The 19,478-nt window shown below is 42.0% G+C and overlaps 1 protein-coding gene across 9 annotated transcripts in view; it reads right to left on the bottom strand.

Annotated features, from left to right (window-relative positions):
- KCNMA1 (potassium calcium-activated channel subfamily M alpha 1) overlaps positions 1-19,478 on the bottom strand; it is a 940,359-nt gene that overhangs the window by 417,606 nt on the left and 503,275 nt on the right. For all 9 annotated transcript variants that reach the window (XM_053692132.1, XM_053692131.1, XM_053692126.1 and 6 more), the window contains exons 4-5: positions 18,237-18,330; positions 14,977-15,088 (exon numbers count right to left, since the gene is read on the bottom strand). In XM_053692132.1, coding sequence (XP_053548107.1) covers positions 14,977-15,088; positions 18,237-18,330 — 206 coding nt within the window. The remainder of the gene's footprint in view (positions 1-14,976; positions 15,089-18,236; positions 18,331-19,478) is intronic.

Here is a 19,478-nt window from a genome sequence, read left to right as displayed (position 1 = left end):
TAGCAAATTTTTTTTAGCCGTGGGCTTCTGTAGCAGCTATTAACGCCAATCGGTTGAAACAAATAAAGGAGCTTTTTTACATGAAGTATCTTATACTTCATGAATGAAAGTGCCCTTTATTTGTTTCAATAGTCAATCCTAGTCTTTGTACAACGCTAGGATTGACTTTCACTTTAACCTCTCCATTGAATTCATCCCGATACGAAACGATCAAAATGATTGACAGCCCCTGCTAGGGGCCGACTGGATGCCAGTGAGCAGGGGCGGCATTGCACAAGCATTTCTGGTGTAGAGGAAAATGCAAAACTTAAAGCGCTACAAACTGTTCTCACAGCCAGGATATATATGATAGTCAGAAAAGAGAAAAACAAAGCACTAAAGAGCATATAGGGTTAAAACCTTCAAGAAGTAAATATTAATGCGTTACATTATGTAACTGTGTTATACGTTACGTTATATTAATGTAAAAAAACAAGGCATTCATATACAAAATCACTGCTAGTTTATTAAACGTTATTTATTAAAAACAACACCTAAAATATATAGAGGACGTCTCCTCTCTAAAAAAATCTAATAGCGTATAGTAGCAATTGGCAGTCTCTTTAAAAGTACTTCGATACTACCGTAATGTGAAAGTTAGGTATATATTTCTTCTTTTGTGGCGATATCCGCCTATACAAAGTATATCCTCTATATATTTTAGGTGTTGTTTTTAATAAATAATTTTAAATAAACTAGCAGTGATTTTGTATATGAATGCCTTGTTTTTTATATTAATATAACGTAACGTATAACACAGTTATATAACACAACGCATAAATATTTACTTCTTGAAGGTTTTAACCCTATATGCTCTTTAGCGCTTTGTTTTTCTCTTTTCTGACAAGCATTTCTGGCTTGTGCAATGATAAATGCAGACAGCATATTAGTGATGTTGAGCGGATATGATTCACTATATCGAATCATGTCCGCTTGACACTTGATAAATCAAGTCCAAAATCTGATATCACTTGTAGTGGTTGTTAAACTTAAGGGGGAACTAAACTCAAAATTTTAAAATCTAAACTTTCAAAGTTTAGATAGCGCAAGCAATTTTACACTTTCCAAATACATTTTATTATCTAACTTGATTTGTTTCCTTGATATCTTTGTTGAAGAGAAAAATTGCTTCAAACATTAGACTCCATAGAATGTTAAAAACACGAGCACATTCCTGAGTACCTATAAGTAGACCAAGGTTTACTCTTCAATAAAGGACAATAAATGAACAAAGCAAGCTTCCTAATAGAAGTACATTGTAATGTTTTTTTAAAAAGCTGTCTTAATTGTGACTTTACTGTCTCTTTAATTCACGAGACTATCTACTCACCATTATTTCTTGTAAATTAAAAAACTCCATTAAAAAATCCCGTAAAATTACTTACAATAGCCCTAGGCTATAACTTCTGCCATAATTAAAAATGTAGCAACTTCTTAACTATAAACAATCATTTCATAGTAAACTTCCTTAAAGGGACAGTAAACCTAGCAAATAATGTTATATAATTCTTACATAGTGCAGAATTCTATAACATTAGCTTACCGCCATGTTTCTAAAGCAAAGGGTTATATAGATATTTTGCAATAAAAACAGAACGCCGCTCCTGGCTCTACTGAGCGGGTCTGTTTTCTTCTCCTAAGTGCATCTGGGCACGCTGTCTATTCACAGCCACTCGATCGCGCTATTAAACTCAATGTAGCTCGCTCCCGCTCTGGTCTGGTAGCAGGAGCGAGCTACATTGAGTTTAATAGCGCGATCGAGTGGCTGTGACTAGACAGAGTGCCCAGATGTGCTTAGGAGAAGAAAACAGACCCGCTCAGTAGAGCCAGGAGCGGCGTTCTGTTTTTATTGCAAAATATCTATATAACCTTTTGCTTTAGAACCATGGCGGTAAGCTAATGTTATAGAATTCTGCACTATGTAAAAATGATATAACATTATTTGCTAGGTTTACTGTCCCTTTAAATAGAGGATAGAAAAAAAGTAACCGTGTGCGCTCCCATGTGAGTCCTGTACAAGCATCCTGATTGGATACAGTTCATTTACAATGGGATGTGGCTACTGAGTACATTATGAGGTAAAAACATAATTTATGCTTACCTGATAAATTTATTTCTCTTGTAGTGTGTTCAGTTCACGGGTCATCCATTACTTATGGGATATATTCTCCTTCCCAACAGGAAGTTGCAAGAGGACCCAAGCAGAGCTGCTATATAGCTCCTCCCCTCACATGTCATATCCAGTCATTCGACCGAAACAAGACGCGAAAGGAGAAACTATAGGGTGCAGTGGTGACTGGAGTTATAATTTAAAGTTTTAGAACCTGCCTCAAATAGACAGGGCGGGCCGTGGACTGAACACATTACAAGAGAAATAAATTTATCAGGTAAGCATAAATTATGTTTTCTCTTGTTAAGTGTGTTCAGTCCTCGGGTCATCCATTACTTATGGGATACCAATACCAAAGCTTAAAGTACACGGATGATGGGAGGGACAAGGCAGGAACATTAAACAGAAGGAACCACTGCCTGTAGAACCTTTCTCCCAAAAACAGCCTCCGAAGAAGCAAAAGTGTCAAATTTGTAAAATTTGGAAAAAGTATGAAGTGAAGACCAAGTTGCAGCCTTGCAAATCTGTTCAACAGAGGCCTCATTCTTAAAGGCCCAGGTGGAAGCCACAGCTCTAGTGGAATGAGCTGTAATCCTTTCAGGAGGCTGCTGTCCAGCAGTCTCATAGGCTAAGCGTATTATGCTACAAAGCCAAAAAGAGAGAGAGGTAGCCGAAGCCTTTTGGCCTCTCCTCTGTCCAGAGTAAACGACAAACAGAGAAGAAGTTTGTCGAAAATCTTTAGTTGCCTGTAAGTAGAACTTCAGAGCACGGACCACGTCTAGATTATGCAAAAGACGTTCCTTCTTTGAAGAAGGATTAGGACATAAGGATGGAACAACAATCTCTTGATTGATATTCTTGTTAGAAACAACCATAGGTAAAAACCCAGGTTTAGTACGCAGGACTACCTTGTCTGAATGAAAGATCAGATAAGGAGAATCACAATGTAAGGCAGATAACTCAGAGACTCTTCGAGCCGAGGAAATAGCCATCAAAAACAGAACTTTCCAAGATAAAAGCTTAATATCAATGGAATGAAGGGGTTCAAACGGAACACCCTGAAGAACTTTAAGAACCAAGTTTAAGCTCCACGGAGGAGCAACAGCTTTAAACACAGGCTTAATCCTAGCCAAAGCCTGACAAAAAGCCTGGACGCCTGGATTCTCTGCCAAACGCTTGTGTAAAAGAATAGACAGAGCAGAAATCTGTCCCTTTAGAGAACTAGCGGATAAGCCCTTCTAAACCTTCTTGTAGAAAAGACAATATCCTAGGAATCCTAACCTTACTCCATGAGTAACTCTTGGATTCACACCAATATAAATATTTACGCCATATCTTGTGGTAAATTTTTCTGGTAACAGGTTTCCGAGCCTGTATTAATGTATCAATAACCGAATCCGAAAACCCACGCTTTGATAGAATCAAGCGTTCAATTTCCAAGCAGTCAGCCTCAGAGAAATTAGGTTTGGATGGTTGAAAGGACCCTGAATTAGAAGGTCCTGCCTCAGGGGTAGAGACAATGGTGGACAGGACGACATGTCCACTAGGTCTGCATACCAGGTCCTGCGTGGCCACGCAGGCGCTATCAGAATCACTGATGCTCTCTCCTGTTTGATCCTGGCAATCAGTCGAGGTAGCAACGGAAAAGGTGGAAACACATAAGCTATGTTGAAAACCCAAGGGGCTGCTAGAGCATCTACCAGCACCGCTCCCGGGTCCCTGGACCTGGATCCGTAACAAGGAAGCTTGGGGTTCTGGCGAGATGCCATGAGATCCATATCCGGTTTGCCCCAACGAAGAATCAGTTGGGAAAATACCTCCGGGTGAAGTTCCCACTCCCCCGGATGAAAAGTCTGGCGACTTAAAAAATCCGCCTCCCAGTTCTCCAAGCCTGGGATGTAGATCGCTGACAGGTGGCAAGAGTGAGACTCTGCCCAGCGAATTATCTTCGAGACTTCCAACATCGCTAGGGAACTCCTGGTTCCCCCTTGATGATTGATGTAAGCCACAGTCGTGATGTTGTCCGACTGAAATCTGATGAACCTCAGTGTTGTCAACTGAGGCCAAGCTAGAAGAGCATTGAATATTGCTCTTAATTCTAGAATGTTTATTGGGAGGAGTTTCTCCTCCTGAGTCCACGATCCCTGAGCCTTCAGGGAGTTCCAGACTGCTCCCCAGCCTAGTAGGCTGGCATCTGTTGTTACAATCGTCCAATCTGGTCTGCGAAAAGTCATTCCTTTGGACAGATGAATCCGTGACAACCACCAGAGAAGAGAATCTCTGGTCTCCTGGTCCAGATTTAGCAAAGGGGACAGATCTGAGTAATCCCCGTTCCATTGACTTAGCATGCATAGTTGCAGCGGTCTGAGATGTAGGCGCGCAAATGGCACTATGTCCATTGCCGCGACCATTAAGCCGATTACTTCCATGCACTGAGCTACTGATGGGCTTGGAATGGAGTGAAGAATACGGCAAACATTGAGAAGCTTCGATAACCTGGACTCCGTCAGGTAAATCTTCATCTCTACAGAATCTATAAGAGTCCCTAGAAAAGGGACCCTTGTGAGTGGTAACATAGAACTCTTTTCTACGTTCACTTTCCACCCATGCGACCTCAGAAATGCTAGAACTATCTCTGTATGAGACTTTGCATTTTGAAAACTTGACGCCTGTATCAGAATGTCGTCTAGGTACGGAGCCACCGCTATGCCTCGTGGTCTTAGTACTGCCAGAAGAGAGCCCAGAACCTTTGTAAAAATTCTCGGGGCCGTAGCTAACCCGAAGGGAAGAGCTACAAACTGGTAATGCCTGTCTAGAAAGGCAAACCTTAGGTACCGATAATGATCTTTGTGAATCGGTATGTGAAGGTAGGCATCCTTTAAATCCACTGTGGTCATATATTGACCCTCTTGGATCATGGGTAGGATAGTCCGAATGGTTTCCATCTTGAACGATGGAACCCTTAGGAATTTGTTTAAGATTTTTAAATCTAAGATTGGTCTGAAGGTTCCCTCTTTCTTGGGAACCACAAACAGATTTGAATAAAACCCTTGCCCCTGTTCCGTCCGCGGAACTGGGTGGATTACTCCCATCACTAAGAGGTCTTGTACACATTGTAGAAATGCCTCTTTCTTTACTAGGTTTGTTGATAACCTTGACAGATGAAACCTCCCTTGTGGAGGAGAAGTTTTGAAATCCAGAAGGTATCCCTGAGATATAATCTCCAACGTCCAGGGATCCTGTACATCTCTTGCCCAAGCCTGGGCGAAGAGAGAGAGTCTGCCCCCCACTAGATCCGTCTCCGGAAAGGGGGCCCTGACTTCATGCTGTCTTAGGGGCGGAAGTAGGCTTTCTGGCCTGCTTGCCCTTGTTCCATGACTGGTTGCCTTTCCAACCCTGTCTGTAACGAGCAGTAATTCCTTCCTGTTTTGGAGCGGAGGAAGTTGATGCTGCTCCTGCCTTGAAATTACGAAAGGCACGAAAATTAGACTGTTTGGCCTTCGATTTGGCCCTGTCCTGAGGAAGGGTGTGGCCCTTACCTCCAGTAATGTCAGCAATAATTTCCTTCAAGCCGGGCCCGAATAAGGTGTGCCCTTTGAAAGGAATGTTTAGTAATTTAGACTTAGAAGTTACATCTGCTGACCAGGATTTAAGCCAAAGCGCTCTGCGCGCCTGTATGGCGAATCCGGAATTTTTAGCTGTAAGTTTGGTTAAATGCACTACGGCATCCGAAACAAACGCATTAGCCATCTTAAGGGTTCTAATCTTGCTCAGAGACTCATCCAATGGTGCTGTGCGAATCACCTCTTCCAGAGACTCAAACCAGAATGCCGCTGCAGCAGTGACAGGCGCAATGCATGCAAGAGGCTGTAATATAAAACCTTGTTGAACAAACATTTTCTTAAGATAACCCTCTAATTTTTTATCCATTGGATCTGAGAAAGCACAGCTATCCTCCACCGGGATAGTGGTACGCTTGGCTAGAGTAGAAACTGCTCCCTCCACCTTAGGGACCGTCTGCCATAAGTCTCGTATGGTGGCATCTATAGGGAACATTTTTCTAAATATCGGAGGAGGGGAAAAAGGCACACCGGGTCTATCCCACTCCTTACTAATAATCTCTGTAAGCCTCTTTGGTATAGGAAAAACGTCAGTACACACCGGCACCGCGTAGTATTTATCCAGCTTACATAATTTCTCTGGGATTGCCACCGTGTCACAATCATTCAGAGCCGCTAACACCTCCCCTAGCAACACGCGGAGGTTCTCAAGCTTAAATTTGAAATTTCTGAATCCGGTCTCCCCGAATCAGAACCGTCACCCACAGAATGAAGCTCTCCATCCTCATGTTCTGCAAACTGTGACGCAGTATCAGACATGGCTCTCGTGTCATCGGCGCGCTCTGTCCTTAACCCAGAACTGTCGCGCTTGCCTCTTAACTCGGGCATATTGTATAATACTTCTTTCATAACATTAGCCATATCATGTAAAGTGATTTGTAAGGGCCTTGATGTACTTGGCGCCTCAATCTCACGCACCTCCCGAGCGGGAGACGAAGGTACTGACACGTGAGGAGAGTTAGACGGCATAACTGCCCCCTCGCTGTCTGGTAATAATTTTTTAATCGGTACAGATTGATTTTTCAAAGTAACATCAATACAATTGGTACACATATTTCTATTGGGCTCCACAACGGCTTTTAAACATAATGAACAAGCAGATTCCTCTGTATCAGACATGTTTAAACAGACTAGCAATGAAGCTAGCAAGCTTGGAAAATACTTTCAATAAGTTTGCAAGCAATATAAAAAACGCTGCAGCGCTTTTAAAAAACACAGTTGAGTAACAAAGAACTAATTCAGTTATAGTCAACAATTCTTTAAATGTATTAATTAGCAAAGGATTGCACCCATTAGCAACAGGATGATTAACCCCTCAGTACCCAAATAAACGGATATCAAAACAGAATTTATGTTTACCTGATAAATTACTTTCTCCAACGGTGTGTCCGGTCCACGGCGTCATCCTTACTTGTGGGATATTCTCTTCCCCAACAGGAAATGGCAAAGAGCCCAGCAAAGCTGGTCACATGATCCCTCCTAGGCTCCGCCTACCCCAGTCATTCGACCGACGTTAAGGAGGAATATTTGCATAGGAGAAACCATATGGTACCGTGGTGACTGTAGTTAAAGAAAATAAATTATCAGACCTGATTAAAAAAACCAGGGCGGGCCGTGGACCGGACACACCGTTGGAGAAAGTAATTTATCAGGTAAACATAAATTCTGTTTTCTCCAACATAGGTGTGTCCGGTCCACGGCGTCATCCTTACTTGTGGGAACCAATACCAAAGCTTTAGGACACGGATGAAGGGAGGGAGCAAATCAGGTCACCTAAATGGAAGGCACCACGGCTTGCAAAACCTTTCTCCCAAAAATAGCCTCAGAAGAAGCAAAAGTATCAAACTTGTAAAATTTGGTAAAAGTGTGCAGTGAAGACCAAGTCGCTGCCCTACATATCTGATCAACAGAAGCCTCGTTCTTGAAGGCCCATGTGGAAGCCACAGCCCTAGTGGAATGAGCTGTGATTCTTTCGGGAGGCTGCCGTCCGGCAGTCTCGTAAGCCAATCTGATGATGCTCTTAATCCAAAAAGAGAGAGAGGTAGAAGTTGCTTTTTGACCTCTCCTTTTACCGGAATAAACCACAAACAAGGAAGATGTTTGTCTAAAATCCTTTGTAGCATCTAAATAGAATTTTAGAGCGCGAACAACATCCAAATTGTGCAACAAACGTTCCTTCTTTGAAACTGGTTTCGGACACAGAGAAGGTACGATAATCTCCTGGTTAATGTTTTTGTTAGAAACAACTTTCGGAAGAAAACCAGGTTCAGTACGCAAAACCACCTTATCTGCATGGAACACCAGATAAGGAGGAGAACACTGCAGAGCAGATAATTCTGAAACTCTTCTAGCAGAAGAAATTGCAACCAAAAACAAAACTTTCCAAGATAATAATTTAATATCAACGGAATGCAAGGGTTCAAACGGAACCCCCTGAAGAACTGAAAGAACTAAATTGAGACTCCAAGGAGGAGTCAAAGGTTTGTAAACAGGCTTGATTCTAACCAGAGCCTGAACAAAGGCTTGAACATCTGGCACAGTTGCCAGTCTTTTGTGAAGTAACACGACAAGGCGGAAATCTGTCCCTTCAGGGAACTTGCAGATAATCCTTTTTCCAATCCTTCTTGAAGGAAGGATAGAATCCTAGGAATCTTAACCTTGTCCCAAGGGAATCCCTTAGATTCACACCAACAGATATATTTTTTCCAAATCTTGTGGTAAATCTTTCGAGTTACAGGCTTTCTGGCCTGAACAAGAGCATCGATAACAGAATCTGAGAATCCTCGCTTCGATAAAATCAAGCGTTCAATCTCCAAGCAGTCAGCTGGAGTGAAACCAGATTCGGATGTTCGAACGGACCCTGAACAAGAAGGTCTCGTCTCAAAGGTAGCTTCCAAGGTGGAGCCGATGACATATTCACCAGATCTGCATACCAAGTCCTGCGTGGCCACGCAGGAGCTATCAAGATCACCGACGCCCTCTCCTGATTGATCCTGGCTACCAGCCTGGGGATGAGAGGAAACGGCGGGAACACATAAGCTAGTTTGAAGGTCCAAGGTGCTACTAGTGCATCCACTAGAGCCGCCTTGGGATCCCTGGATCTGGACCCGTAGCAGGGAACTTTGAAGTTCTGACGAGAGGCCATTAGATCCATGTCTGGAATGCCCCACAGCTGAGTGACTTGGGCAAAGATTTCCGGATGGAGTTCCCACTCCCCCGGATGCAATGTCTGACGACTCAGAAAATCCGCTTCCCAATTTTCCACTCCTGGGATGTGGATAGCAGACAGGTGGCAGGAGTGAGACTCCGCCCATAGAATAATCTTGGTCACTTCTTCCATCGCTAGGGAACTCCTTGTTCCCCCCTGATGGTTGATGTACGCAACAGTCGTCATGTTGTCTGATTGAAACCGTATGAACTTGGTCCTCGCTAGCTGAGGCCAAGCCTTGAGAGCATTGAATATCGCTCTCAGTTCCAGAATATTTATCGGTAGAAGAGATTCTTCCCGAGACCAAAGACCCTGAGCTTTCAGGGATCCCCAGACCGCGCCCCAGCCCATCAGACTGGCGTCGGTCGTGACAATGACCCACTCTGGTCTGCGGAATGTCATCCCTTGTGACAGGTTGTCCAGGGACAGCCACCAACGGAGTGAGTCTCTGGTCCTCTGATTTACTTGTATCTTTGGAGACAAGTCTGTATAGTCCCCATTCCACTGACTGAGCATGCACAGATGTAATGGTCTTAGATGAATGCGCGCAAAAGGAACTATGTCCATTGCCGCTACCATCAACCCGATCACTTCCATGCACTGAGCTACGGAAGGAAGAGGAACGGAATGAAGTATCCGACAAGAGTCCAGAAGTTTTGTTTTTCTGGCCTCTGTTAGAAAAATCCTCATTTCTGAGGAGTCTATAATTGTTCCCAAGAAGGGAACCCTTGTTGACGGGGATAGAGAACTCTTTTCCACGTTCACTTTCCATCCGTGAGATCTGAGAAAGGCCAGGACGATGTCCGTGTGAGCCTTTGCTTGAGGGAGGGACGACGCTTGAATCAGAATGTCGTCCAGGTAAGGTACTACTGCAATGCCCCTTGGTCTTAGCACCGCTAGAAGGGACCCTAGTACCTTTGTGAAAATCCTTGGAGCAGTGGCTAATCCGAAAGGAAGCGCCACAAACTGGTAATGTTTGTCCAGGAATGCAAACCTTAGGAACCGATGATGTTCCTTGTGGATAGGAATATGTAGATACGCATCCTTTAAATCCACCGTGGTCATGAATTGACCTTCCTGGATGGAAGGAAGGATAGTTCGAATGGTTTCCATCTTGAACGATGGAACCTTGAGAAATTTGTTTAAGATCTTGAGATCTAAGATTGGTCTGAACGTTCCCTCTTTTTTGGGAACTATGAACAGATTGGAGTAGAACCCCATCCCTTGTTCTCTTAATGGAACAGGATGAATCACTCCCATTTTTAACAGGTCTTCTACACAATGTAAGAACGCCTGTCTTTTTATGTGGTCTGAAGACAACTGAGACCTGTGGAACCTCCCCCTTGGGGGAAGTCCCTTGAATTCCAGAAGATAACCCTGGGAGACTATTTCTAGCGCCCAAGGATCCAGAACATCTCTTGCCCAAGCCTGAGCGAAGAGAGAGAGTCTGCCCCCCACCAGATCCGGTCCCGGATCGGGGGCCAATATTTCATGCTGTCTTGGTAGCAGTGGCAGGTTTCTTGGCCTGCTTTCCCTTGTTCCAGCCTTGCATTGGTCTCCAAGCTGGCTTGGCTTGAGAAGTATTACCCTCTTGCTTAGAGGACGTAGCACCTTGGGCTGGTCCGTTTTTACGAAAGGGACGAAAATTAGGTCTATTTTTTGCCTTGAAAGGCCGATCCTGAGGAAGGGCGTGGCCCTTACCCCCAGTGATATCAGAGATAATCTCTTTCAAGTCAGGGCCAAACAGCGTTTTCCCCTTGAAAGGAATGTTTAGTAGCTTGTTCTTGGAAGACGCATCAGCCGACCAAGATTTCAACCAAAGCGCTCTGCGCGCCACAATAGCAAACCCAGAATTCTTAGCCGCTAACCTAGCCAATTGCAAAGTGGCGTCTAGAGTGAAAGAATTAGCCAATTTGAGAGCATTGATTCTGTCCATAATCTCCTCATAAGGAGGAGAATCACTATCGAGCGCCTTTATCAGTTCATCAAACCAGAAATATGCGGCTGTAGTGACAGGGACAATGCATGAAATGGGTTGTAGAAGGTAACCCTGCTGAACAAACATCTTTTTAAGCAAACCTTCTAATTTTTTATCCATAGGATCTTTGAAAGCACAACTATCCTCTATGGGTATAGTGGTGCGTTTGTTTAAAGTAGAAACCGCTCCCTCGACCTTGGGGACTGACTGCCATAAGTCCTTTCTGGGGTCGACCATAGGAAACAATTTTTTAAATATGGGGGGAGGGACGAAAGGAATACCGGGCCTTTCCCATTCTTTATTAACAATGTCCGCCACCCGCTTGGGTATAGGAAAAGCTTCTGGGAGCCCCGGCACCTCTAGGAACTTGTCCATTTTACATAGTTTCTCTGGGATGACCAACTTTTCACAATCATCCAGAGTGGATAATACCTCCTTAAGCAAAATGCGGAGATGTTCCAACTTAAATTTAAATGTAATCACATCAGGTTCAGCCTGATGAGAAATGTTCCCTGAATCAGTAATTTCTCCCTCAGACAAAACCTCCCTGGCCCCCTCAGATTGGGTTAGGGGCCCTTCAGAGATATTAATATCAGCGTCGTCATGCTCTTCAGTAACTAAAACAGAGCAGCCACGCTTACGCTGACAAGGGTTCATTTTGGCTAAAATGTTTTTGACAGAATTATCCATTACAGCCGTTAATTGTTGCATAGTAAGGAGTATTGGCGCGCTAGATGTACTAGGGGCCTCCTGAGTGGGCAAGACTCGTGTAGACGAAGGAGGGAATGATGCAGTACCATGCTTACTCCCCTCACTTGAGGAATCATCTTGGGCATCATTGTCATTATCACATAAATCACATTTATTTAAATGAATAGGAATTCTGGCTTCCCCACATTCAGAACACAGTCTATCTGGTTCAGACATGTTAAACAGGCATAAACTTGATAAGAAAGTACAAAAAAACGTTTTAAAATAAAACCGTTACTGTCACTTTAAATTTTAAACTGAACACACTTTATTACTGCAATTGCGAAAAAACATGAAGGAATTGTTCAAAATTCACCAAATTTTCACCACAGTGTCTTAAAGCCTTAAAAATATTGCACACCAAATTTGGAAGCTTTAACCCTTAAAATAACGGAACCGGAGCCGTTTTAAAGCTTTAACCCCTTTACAGTCCCTGGTATCTGCTTTGCTGAGACCCAACCAAACCCAAAGGGGAATACGATACCAAATGACGCCTTCAGAAAGTCTTTTCTAAGTATCAGAGCTCCTCTCACATGCGACTGCATGCCATGCCTCTCAAAAACAAGTGCGCCACACCGGCGCGAAAATGAGGCTCTGCTTATGCTTTGGGAAAGCCCCTAAGAAATAAGGTGTCTAATACAGTGCCTGCCGATATTATTATATCAAAATACCCAGATAAAATGATTCCTCAAGGCTAAATATGTGTTAATAATGAATCGATTTAGCCCAGAAAAGTCTACAGTCTTAATAAGCCCTTGTGAAGCCCTTATTTACGATCGTAATAAACATGGCTTACCGGATCCCATAGGGAAAATGACAGCTTCCAGCATTACATCGTCTTGTTAGAATGTGTCATACCTCAAGCAGCAAGAGACTGCACACTGTTCCCCCAACTGAAGTTAATTGCTCTCAACAGTCCTGTGTGGAACAGCCATGGATTTTAGTTACGGTTGCTAAAATCATTTTCCTCATACAAACAGAAATCTTCATCTCTTTTCTGTTTCTGAGTAAATAGTACATACCAGCACTATTTCAAAATAACAAACTCTTGATTGAATAATAAAAAACTACAGTTAAACACTAAAAAACTCTAAGCCATCTCCGTGGAGATGTTGCCTGTACAACGGCAAAGAGAATGACTGGGGTAGGCGGAGCCTAGGAGGGATCATGTGACCAGCTTTGCTGGGCTCTTTGCCATTTCCTGTTGGGGAAGAGAATATCCCACAAGTAAGGATGACGCCGTGGACCGGACACACCTATGTTGGAGAAATTAATATTAAACGTTTTTATCACAGTCTAACACACTGTCACAGGTCTGCTGTGACTGATTACCTCCCTCAAAAAACGAATTTTGAAGACCCCTGAGCTCTCTAGAGACGTCCTGGATCAAGGAGGAAGAAGCAGGAAGACTGTGCTAGAATTTTAACTGCGCAACAAGGCGCTAAAAAGAGGCCCCTCCCGCTGATTTACAACAGAGGGAGACCTGATATAACGGTTTCTATGTAGAAATATACGTTAGCCATGTGGAAAAAAATTCATGCCCAAAAGGATTTATCACCAAAGTACCTCACAAAACGAATAACATGCCAGTAAACGTTTTGAAAATAAACTTCTTTAAATGTCATGCAAAGTTATCACTAAGCCTGCAACCAGTCGCTACCACTGCAGAAAAGGCTTAAGCATTATTTCAGTATTAACAGTATTTTCTCAGTCAAATTCTAGTCCCTAGAAAATAACTCTATTGTGCATACATTTATCAGCCTGATACCAGTCACTACTACTGCATTTAAGGCTGTACTTACATCATACGGGTAACAGCAGTATTTTCTTAGTCAATTCCATTCCCAGAAAATAATGTACTACACATACCTCATTTGCGGGAGACCCCGCATGCTATTCCCATGTTCTGAAGTTACCCCACTCCTCAGAATGTTGAGAACAGCCAGTGGATCTTAGTTACGCCTGCTAAGATCATAGAAAACGCAGGCAGTTTCTTCTTCCAAATACTGCCTGAGATAGAAAAACAGCACACTCCAGTGCCATTTAAAATAACAAACTTTTGATTGAACAATAATTAAGTAAAAACTCCAACTCCTCCCGCGACCTCCTTCTTTGTTGAGGGTTGCAAGAGAATGACTGGATATGACATGTGAGGGGAGGAGCTATATAGCAGCTCTGCTTGGGTGATCCTCTTGCAACTTCCTGTTGGGAAGGAGAATATATCCTATAAGTAATGGATGACCCGTGGACTGAACACACTTAACAAGAGAAATATCTTTCTCTTTTACATAGAGATGTTGATGTGATATTTTCTAGTCAGCTTTTTACAGATATGCTGCATCACTTTCATTTGATTTAGCAATGGGGTAACGTGTCTTTTTAAACGTCACCATACAAAAGAAATCAGAAAGAATCACCTTACAGATTGTGAAGACTTTGAAAAACCTTAGTCCTTCATTACACATGGTGCTGGAGTTAAACAATAGATTCCTTCTGCATGTTTCTTTATACTTTAAATATAAGTTTTATAAACTACAGATCACATAGTTTGTTTGTTTTTTATGAAAAACGTGATTAGAGACAATTATAAACTGCTATATCCCCTCAATAACTAACATCATTTATTTATAGTTCATTCAGTTTACAATTACAGTGAGTTGCATTCATCACTTAGGGCTAGATTTATTAAAGCTGAGGCGTATACGCGCCCCTGTACGCCTCAGCTCGCCTGTGGCGGGGCGAAAATACCCGCAGGTATTCGGCATTGCACAAGAGCGCAATTTTGCGCTTGCGTGCAATCCCGCCCGCGCACAGCCAATTACGCGCGGGCAGGAGCTGTCAATCTCCTCGGTCTGACTAGACCGAGGAGATTGAATTTCTCCAGATTAGAGGTGGCGAAGAGGCTAAGGAAGTCTGGTGACCGCTGCTTGATAAATGACGGCGAGCAAGTTCTTGAGAGAACTTGCTGCCGTAGGGGCTTAATAAATCTAGCCCTTAGTCTAAGGCACTAGTTTATTTTTTTCCGCTCAAGCACACAGATGCTTCTTGATATTTTCAACTCGTTTGCCCATGAGTGTATTACCAGATATAGTTTCTGATTGGCTTTGCTGGGCAGTCAAGTGTACAGAATAACCAATGTATGACGACAGGAAATGTATTGTGAAATCTTATCACCTTAACAGCCAGGAAGACATTTTTTCTGAGAGTAGGTGTCCCTAGGCAGTTGCCTAGATGTCAAATTAGATCCTGGTAGCATCAATCAGTTACTTACCTAGCCAGCTCCTGCTTAAATAAACCGACACAAAGACGGGAGGAATGGTAAAGAAATCCACAACCGAATTGACCTCCAGCCAGAACCACAGCTTGTCATTTGCAGCTATAAACTGTTGGTAACAAAGAGAATCAGAGGTTAAACCTGAAGATATAAATACAAAACTTTATTTATATTGTCAGAAGAAGAATTTCTGGGTCAACCAATGACGAAACTAAAATTGCTCATCTTTCATTTATTCTAAATTTCCTTGTAAAATGTAGAGTACAAGTCCAGCACACACTATAGTAATATTGGGTGCAAGCTGTAACAGGGCACTGCACAACCCTGTGTCAATATCCAAAAATTCAAAGCACAACAGCAGCACTCCACAAAGGTAATAATTACCAGTCCTTTATTACAGCCAAAAGCACAAAAGAAGCATCAGCAACGTTTCGGACTACATGATAGCATGATTAAGGACATGTAGTCCGAAACGTCGCTGCTGCTTCTTTTGTGCTTTTGGCTGTAATAAAGGACTGGTAATTATTAACTTTGTGGAGTGCTGCTGTTGTGTTATGAATTCTTGTAAAATGTAGTAAATGGTAATTTTAACCCCTTGATTGCAAAGGAGGCTTGCAAAAATAAATACATTATTTCCTGAACAAGACACATATTGCTCTCCAGCATGTCTCGCTCAGGACTTCAGTGGCAACAATTAGGGGCTGGGGGGGCTGGAAATAGCTGGCTCCCCAGGTGCCCCCCCCCCACTACAATTCCCCCTTTGCTTTTCCCCCTGCCACTCTGTAGATTCCTAGCTCCACCCAGACATCACACCTTAGCCTTCACCTTTAGCACTCCCAATCCCGCCCCTTCCATTGTTACCATGCCAACTTAACGCCTCTGATAAGTACAGTCTCTATAATTACTTTCTGGCAAAGTCTCAAAGCGTGAGCCATATGGTAAACTCATATGCATGCAGCCTATTTCTATGCCTCTAATCAAATTCATACAGCACTGTGCAATGTATATTAAATTAGCTTTTATGTGCATTTCAGATATTTTCTTGAAAAATACAAATTCTAAAATCAACGTTAAAGCAACAGTAAACTCAAAATTAAATTTTCACAGTTTAGAAGGAACATGTAGTTGTAAGAAGTTTTCCTGTTTACTTCTTTTAGCAATTTCGATTTGTTCTATTTGTAGTCTTTGTCTAAGAGTAAACCTAGGCATGTTTAGAACCATGCATGTGTATTTAGCACTCTATGGCAGCGGTGTCTGCAACAATGTTTGTGTCAATGTTATATATTGTTGCAAACTGCTGCTATAGAATTCTAAATACACTTTTGAGTCCCAAGCTGGATTTGGTAATTATTATTTCAGATAATTTAAAATTAAGGCCAGTAGAATGTTTGGATGTAATGTAAGTTATATTAAAATGAATATTGTTTCTGGCCACTTTGAAATGGCTGCCAAGCTCAGCCCACTGATGACATCACAATCTGGGCTGCATATGGCATCAGATCAGAAAAGGATCACTAGTTGGATTGAACAGACTGTCAATGCTATTCAGCAGAGTGCCTAGGTGCAGCCCAGATTGTGATGTCATCAGTGGGCAGAGCTTGGCAGCCATTTCAAACTGGCCAGAAACACTATTCATTTTAAAATAACTTTTTACTGTTCCTGCTGATATAGAATGGGTGCAGGAGGCTATTTGCAGCTTAATCTAAGGTAAGACTTTAAGATGACTAAGGTGTAAACTGTCCCTTTAAACAGACCACTAGTTAGGGCTTATCTTGAGTATTGTGTGCAATTCTTGAGGCCATATCTCCAGAAGGATATAAACAAACTGGTATCTGTGGGCTACTAAAATGGTACATGGTCTAACAAATAAAACTTACCAGGAGAGGCTCAATGAATTAAATATGTTTAGCTTAGAGGTGAGAAGGGAAAGAAGTGATATGATAGCAATTTTCAAATATATTAAGGGGTTTAATAAAGCTGAGGCTGCATTTTTCACAAAAAGAAAAATTCAAGAACTAGGAGTCATGATCTCAAGCTGTCCCTTTAAAGATAAAAGCCTTTTTGACAGCAAGAGGTCATTTAGACTTCTGGTAAGATAATTGAGACTGACTCCAATTAAAGGGACACTAAACCCAAAGCTTTTCTTTCATGATTCAGTTAGAGCGGCAATTTTAAGCAACTTTCTAATTTACTCCTATTATCAAATTTTCTTTGTTCTCTTGCTATCTTTATTTGAAAAAGCAATTTTTCTTCGTTCACTTGCTATCTTTATTTCAAAAAAGAAGAAATGTAAGGTTAAGAGCCGGCCCATTTTTGGTTCAGCACCTGGGTAGTGCTTGCTGATTGGTGGCTAAATGTAGCCAACAATCAGCAAGTGCTACCCAGGTGCTGAACCAAAAATGGTCCGGCTCCTAACCTTACGTTTCTTCTTTTTCAAATAAAGATAGCAAGAGAACAAAGAAAAAATGATAATAGGAGTAAATTAGAAAGGTGCTTAAAATTGCATTTTCTTTGTGAATCATGGGGAAAAAATTGGGTCTAGTATCCCTTTAATGATGTTAATAAAATCTATAGGCCGATTTATCAAGGGCCCCTGATGCCCCTGTTTCCTTCAGGCTCGCCGGAAACAGTAGTTATGAAGCAGCGGTCTTAAAGGGACATTAAACTCAATTTTTTTTATTTCATGATTCAGATTCATGATTCAGTAGCTTCTGATTGGTGGCTGCACATAGATGCCTCATGTGATTGGCTCACCCATGTGCATTGCTATTTCTTTAACAAAGGATATCTAAAGAATGAAGCAAATTAGATAAAAGAAGTAAATTGGAATGTTGTTTAAAATTTTATTTTCTACCTGAATCATGAAAGAAAATGGGGTTTAATGTCCCTTTAAGACCACTGCTCTTTAACTGGTGCGCCGCTTCTCTGAGGCTGCGGACATCAATCCGCCCGATTCAATACGATCGGGTTGATTGACACCACTTGCTAGCGGCCGATTGGCCGCAATCTGCAGGGGGCGGCATTGCACAAGCAGTTCACCAGAATGTCTGTCGGACATGATCCGTTGAGCAGACATTTGATAAATCGCCCCCTATGACTTGTTGCAAATCCTATTTCTAGAGCAGTCTGGCCACTAATAGAAGGGGCTTCTCTTCCATATCTGCAAGTGACAATCTTATGCATTACTGTGTCATCAGTTCACCACGGACATAGAGAGGAATACAGTGAGATGATTTGGCATACCCTTGTGCACTTACCCGTAGGCCAAAATACAGCAGAAAGAAGATGTTAAAGGCCATGTCTATCTGCAGCGTGAAATCTTTATAGAAGTTTTGGCAGGATTCTATAGGGCTGGGGATAAAAAGAGAAGAACAAGTCAGGTTAGCACATGGAGGTCATAAAGCCAGCAGGTTCATAAGAGATAACATTAACATTTTGACACATACTACATAAAGGGTCGGCAACAAATTGTACAGTACTGGCAGTGAATCAGTTAAACCCCACAAGCCTTTTATAGTTTTACTCCAACACAGTATATGATTCATAACATGATTTCATTGTGTGTCTTCAAAATTGCCCCAGGCTTCGGCAAAATATTGATGCAGCACAGAGAACATTTCATTAAATATTTGTGCTGCTGTGACAAATTAACACAAGCAACAGAATAATTAATGGCACAGCTTTATGGTAAGTATGTTTTTTCATTAAATAACACATTACTCACACACTTCTATGTTATATGCTTTATTAGAAATATTAATATCAAGACTAGAGAGGCAAGCGTTGTTGCAGTGAGTGTATCTCTTCTCATACATTATCAGAATAAGGAAAAGACAATTTGGCACTACAATTTCATCTCAAGCTTACAAAAGGTTCCTTAAAGTGAAGGGAAATTTAGATGATAAAGTGCCCGGTATTTAAAAATCCGATTAAAAACAGGGGTACTTTAATTAATCAAAATGTACATTTCACTTGTGTTGTGAAAATACTTACCTTATAATCTTGACAGCCGCTCCAAGTCGTCGCAAGCCTCCTCATACGTCAGAAATGATGGATCGGTCATCCTCCAATCACGGCTCCCCCCAGGGGGAATCAGTGTCTGATTCAACGCCGTGATTGGAGGAAGCCGGATTCCTCATTTAAGACCTGGGAAGAGGCTTTGCGATGGGCGGAGGAAGCAATGCAGCGGCTGTCAAGATTAAAAGGTATGTTTTTTCACAACACGAGTGAAATGTAAATTTTGATTAAAGTGCCCGTTTCAAATCGGATTTTTAAAAACCGGGCACTTTATCATCTAAATTTCCCTTCACTTTAGAACAGAGCATTGATAGTATCATCTTGACACAAAATTATTATTTGTTTTGGAACCACTTACAAAGTTTTGCAAATCAAGAGCAGTTTACATGGACATGAAACCCATTTTTTTTCTTTCAGGATTCAGATAGAGCATGGGATTTTAAACAACTTCCTAATTCATTAATATTATCAAAATGTCTTTA

Source organism: Bombina bombina, chromosome 9, assembly GCF_027579735.1.
Source record: "Bombina bombina isolate aBomBom1 chromosome 9, aBomBom1.pri, whole genome shotgun sequence".
Classification (NCBI taxonomy): Eukaryota; Metazoa; Chordata; class Amphibia; order Anura; family Bombinatoridae; genus Bombina; species Bombina bombina.
This window is presented reverse-complemented; position numbering and strand designations above follow the sequence as displayed.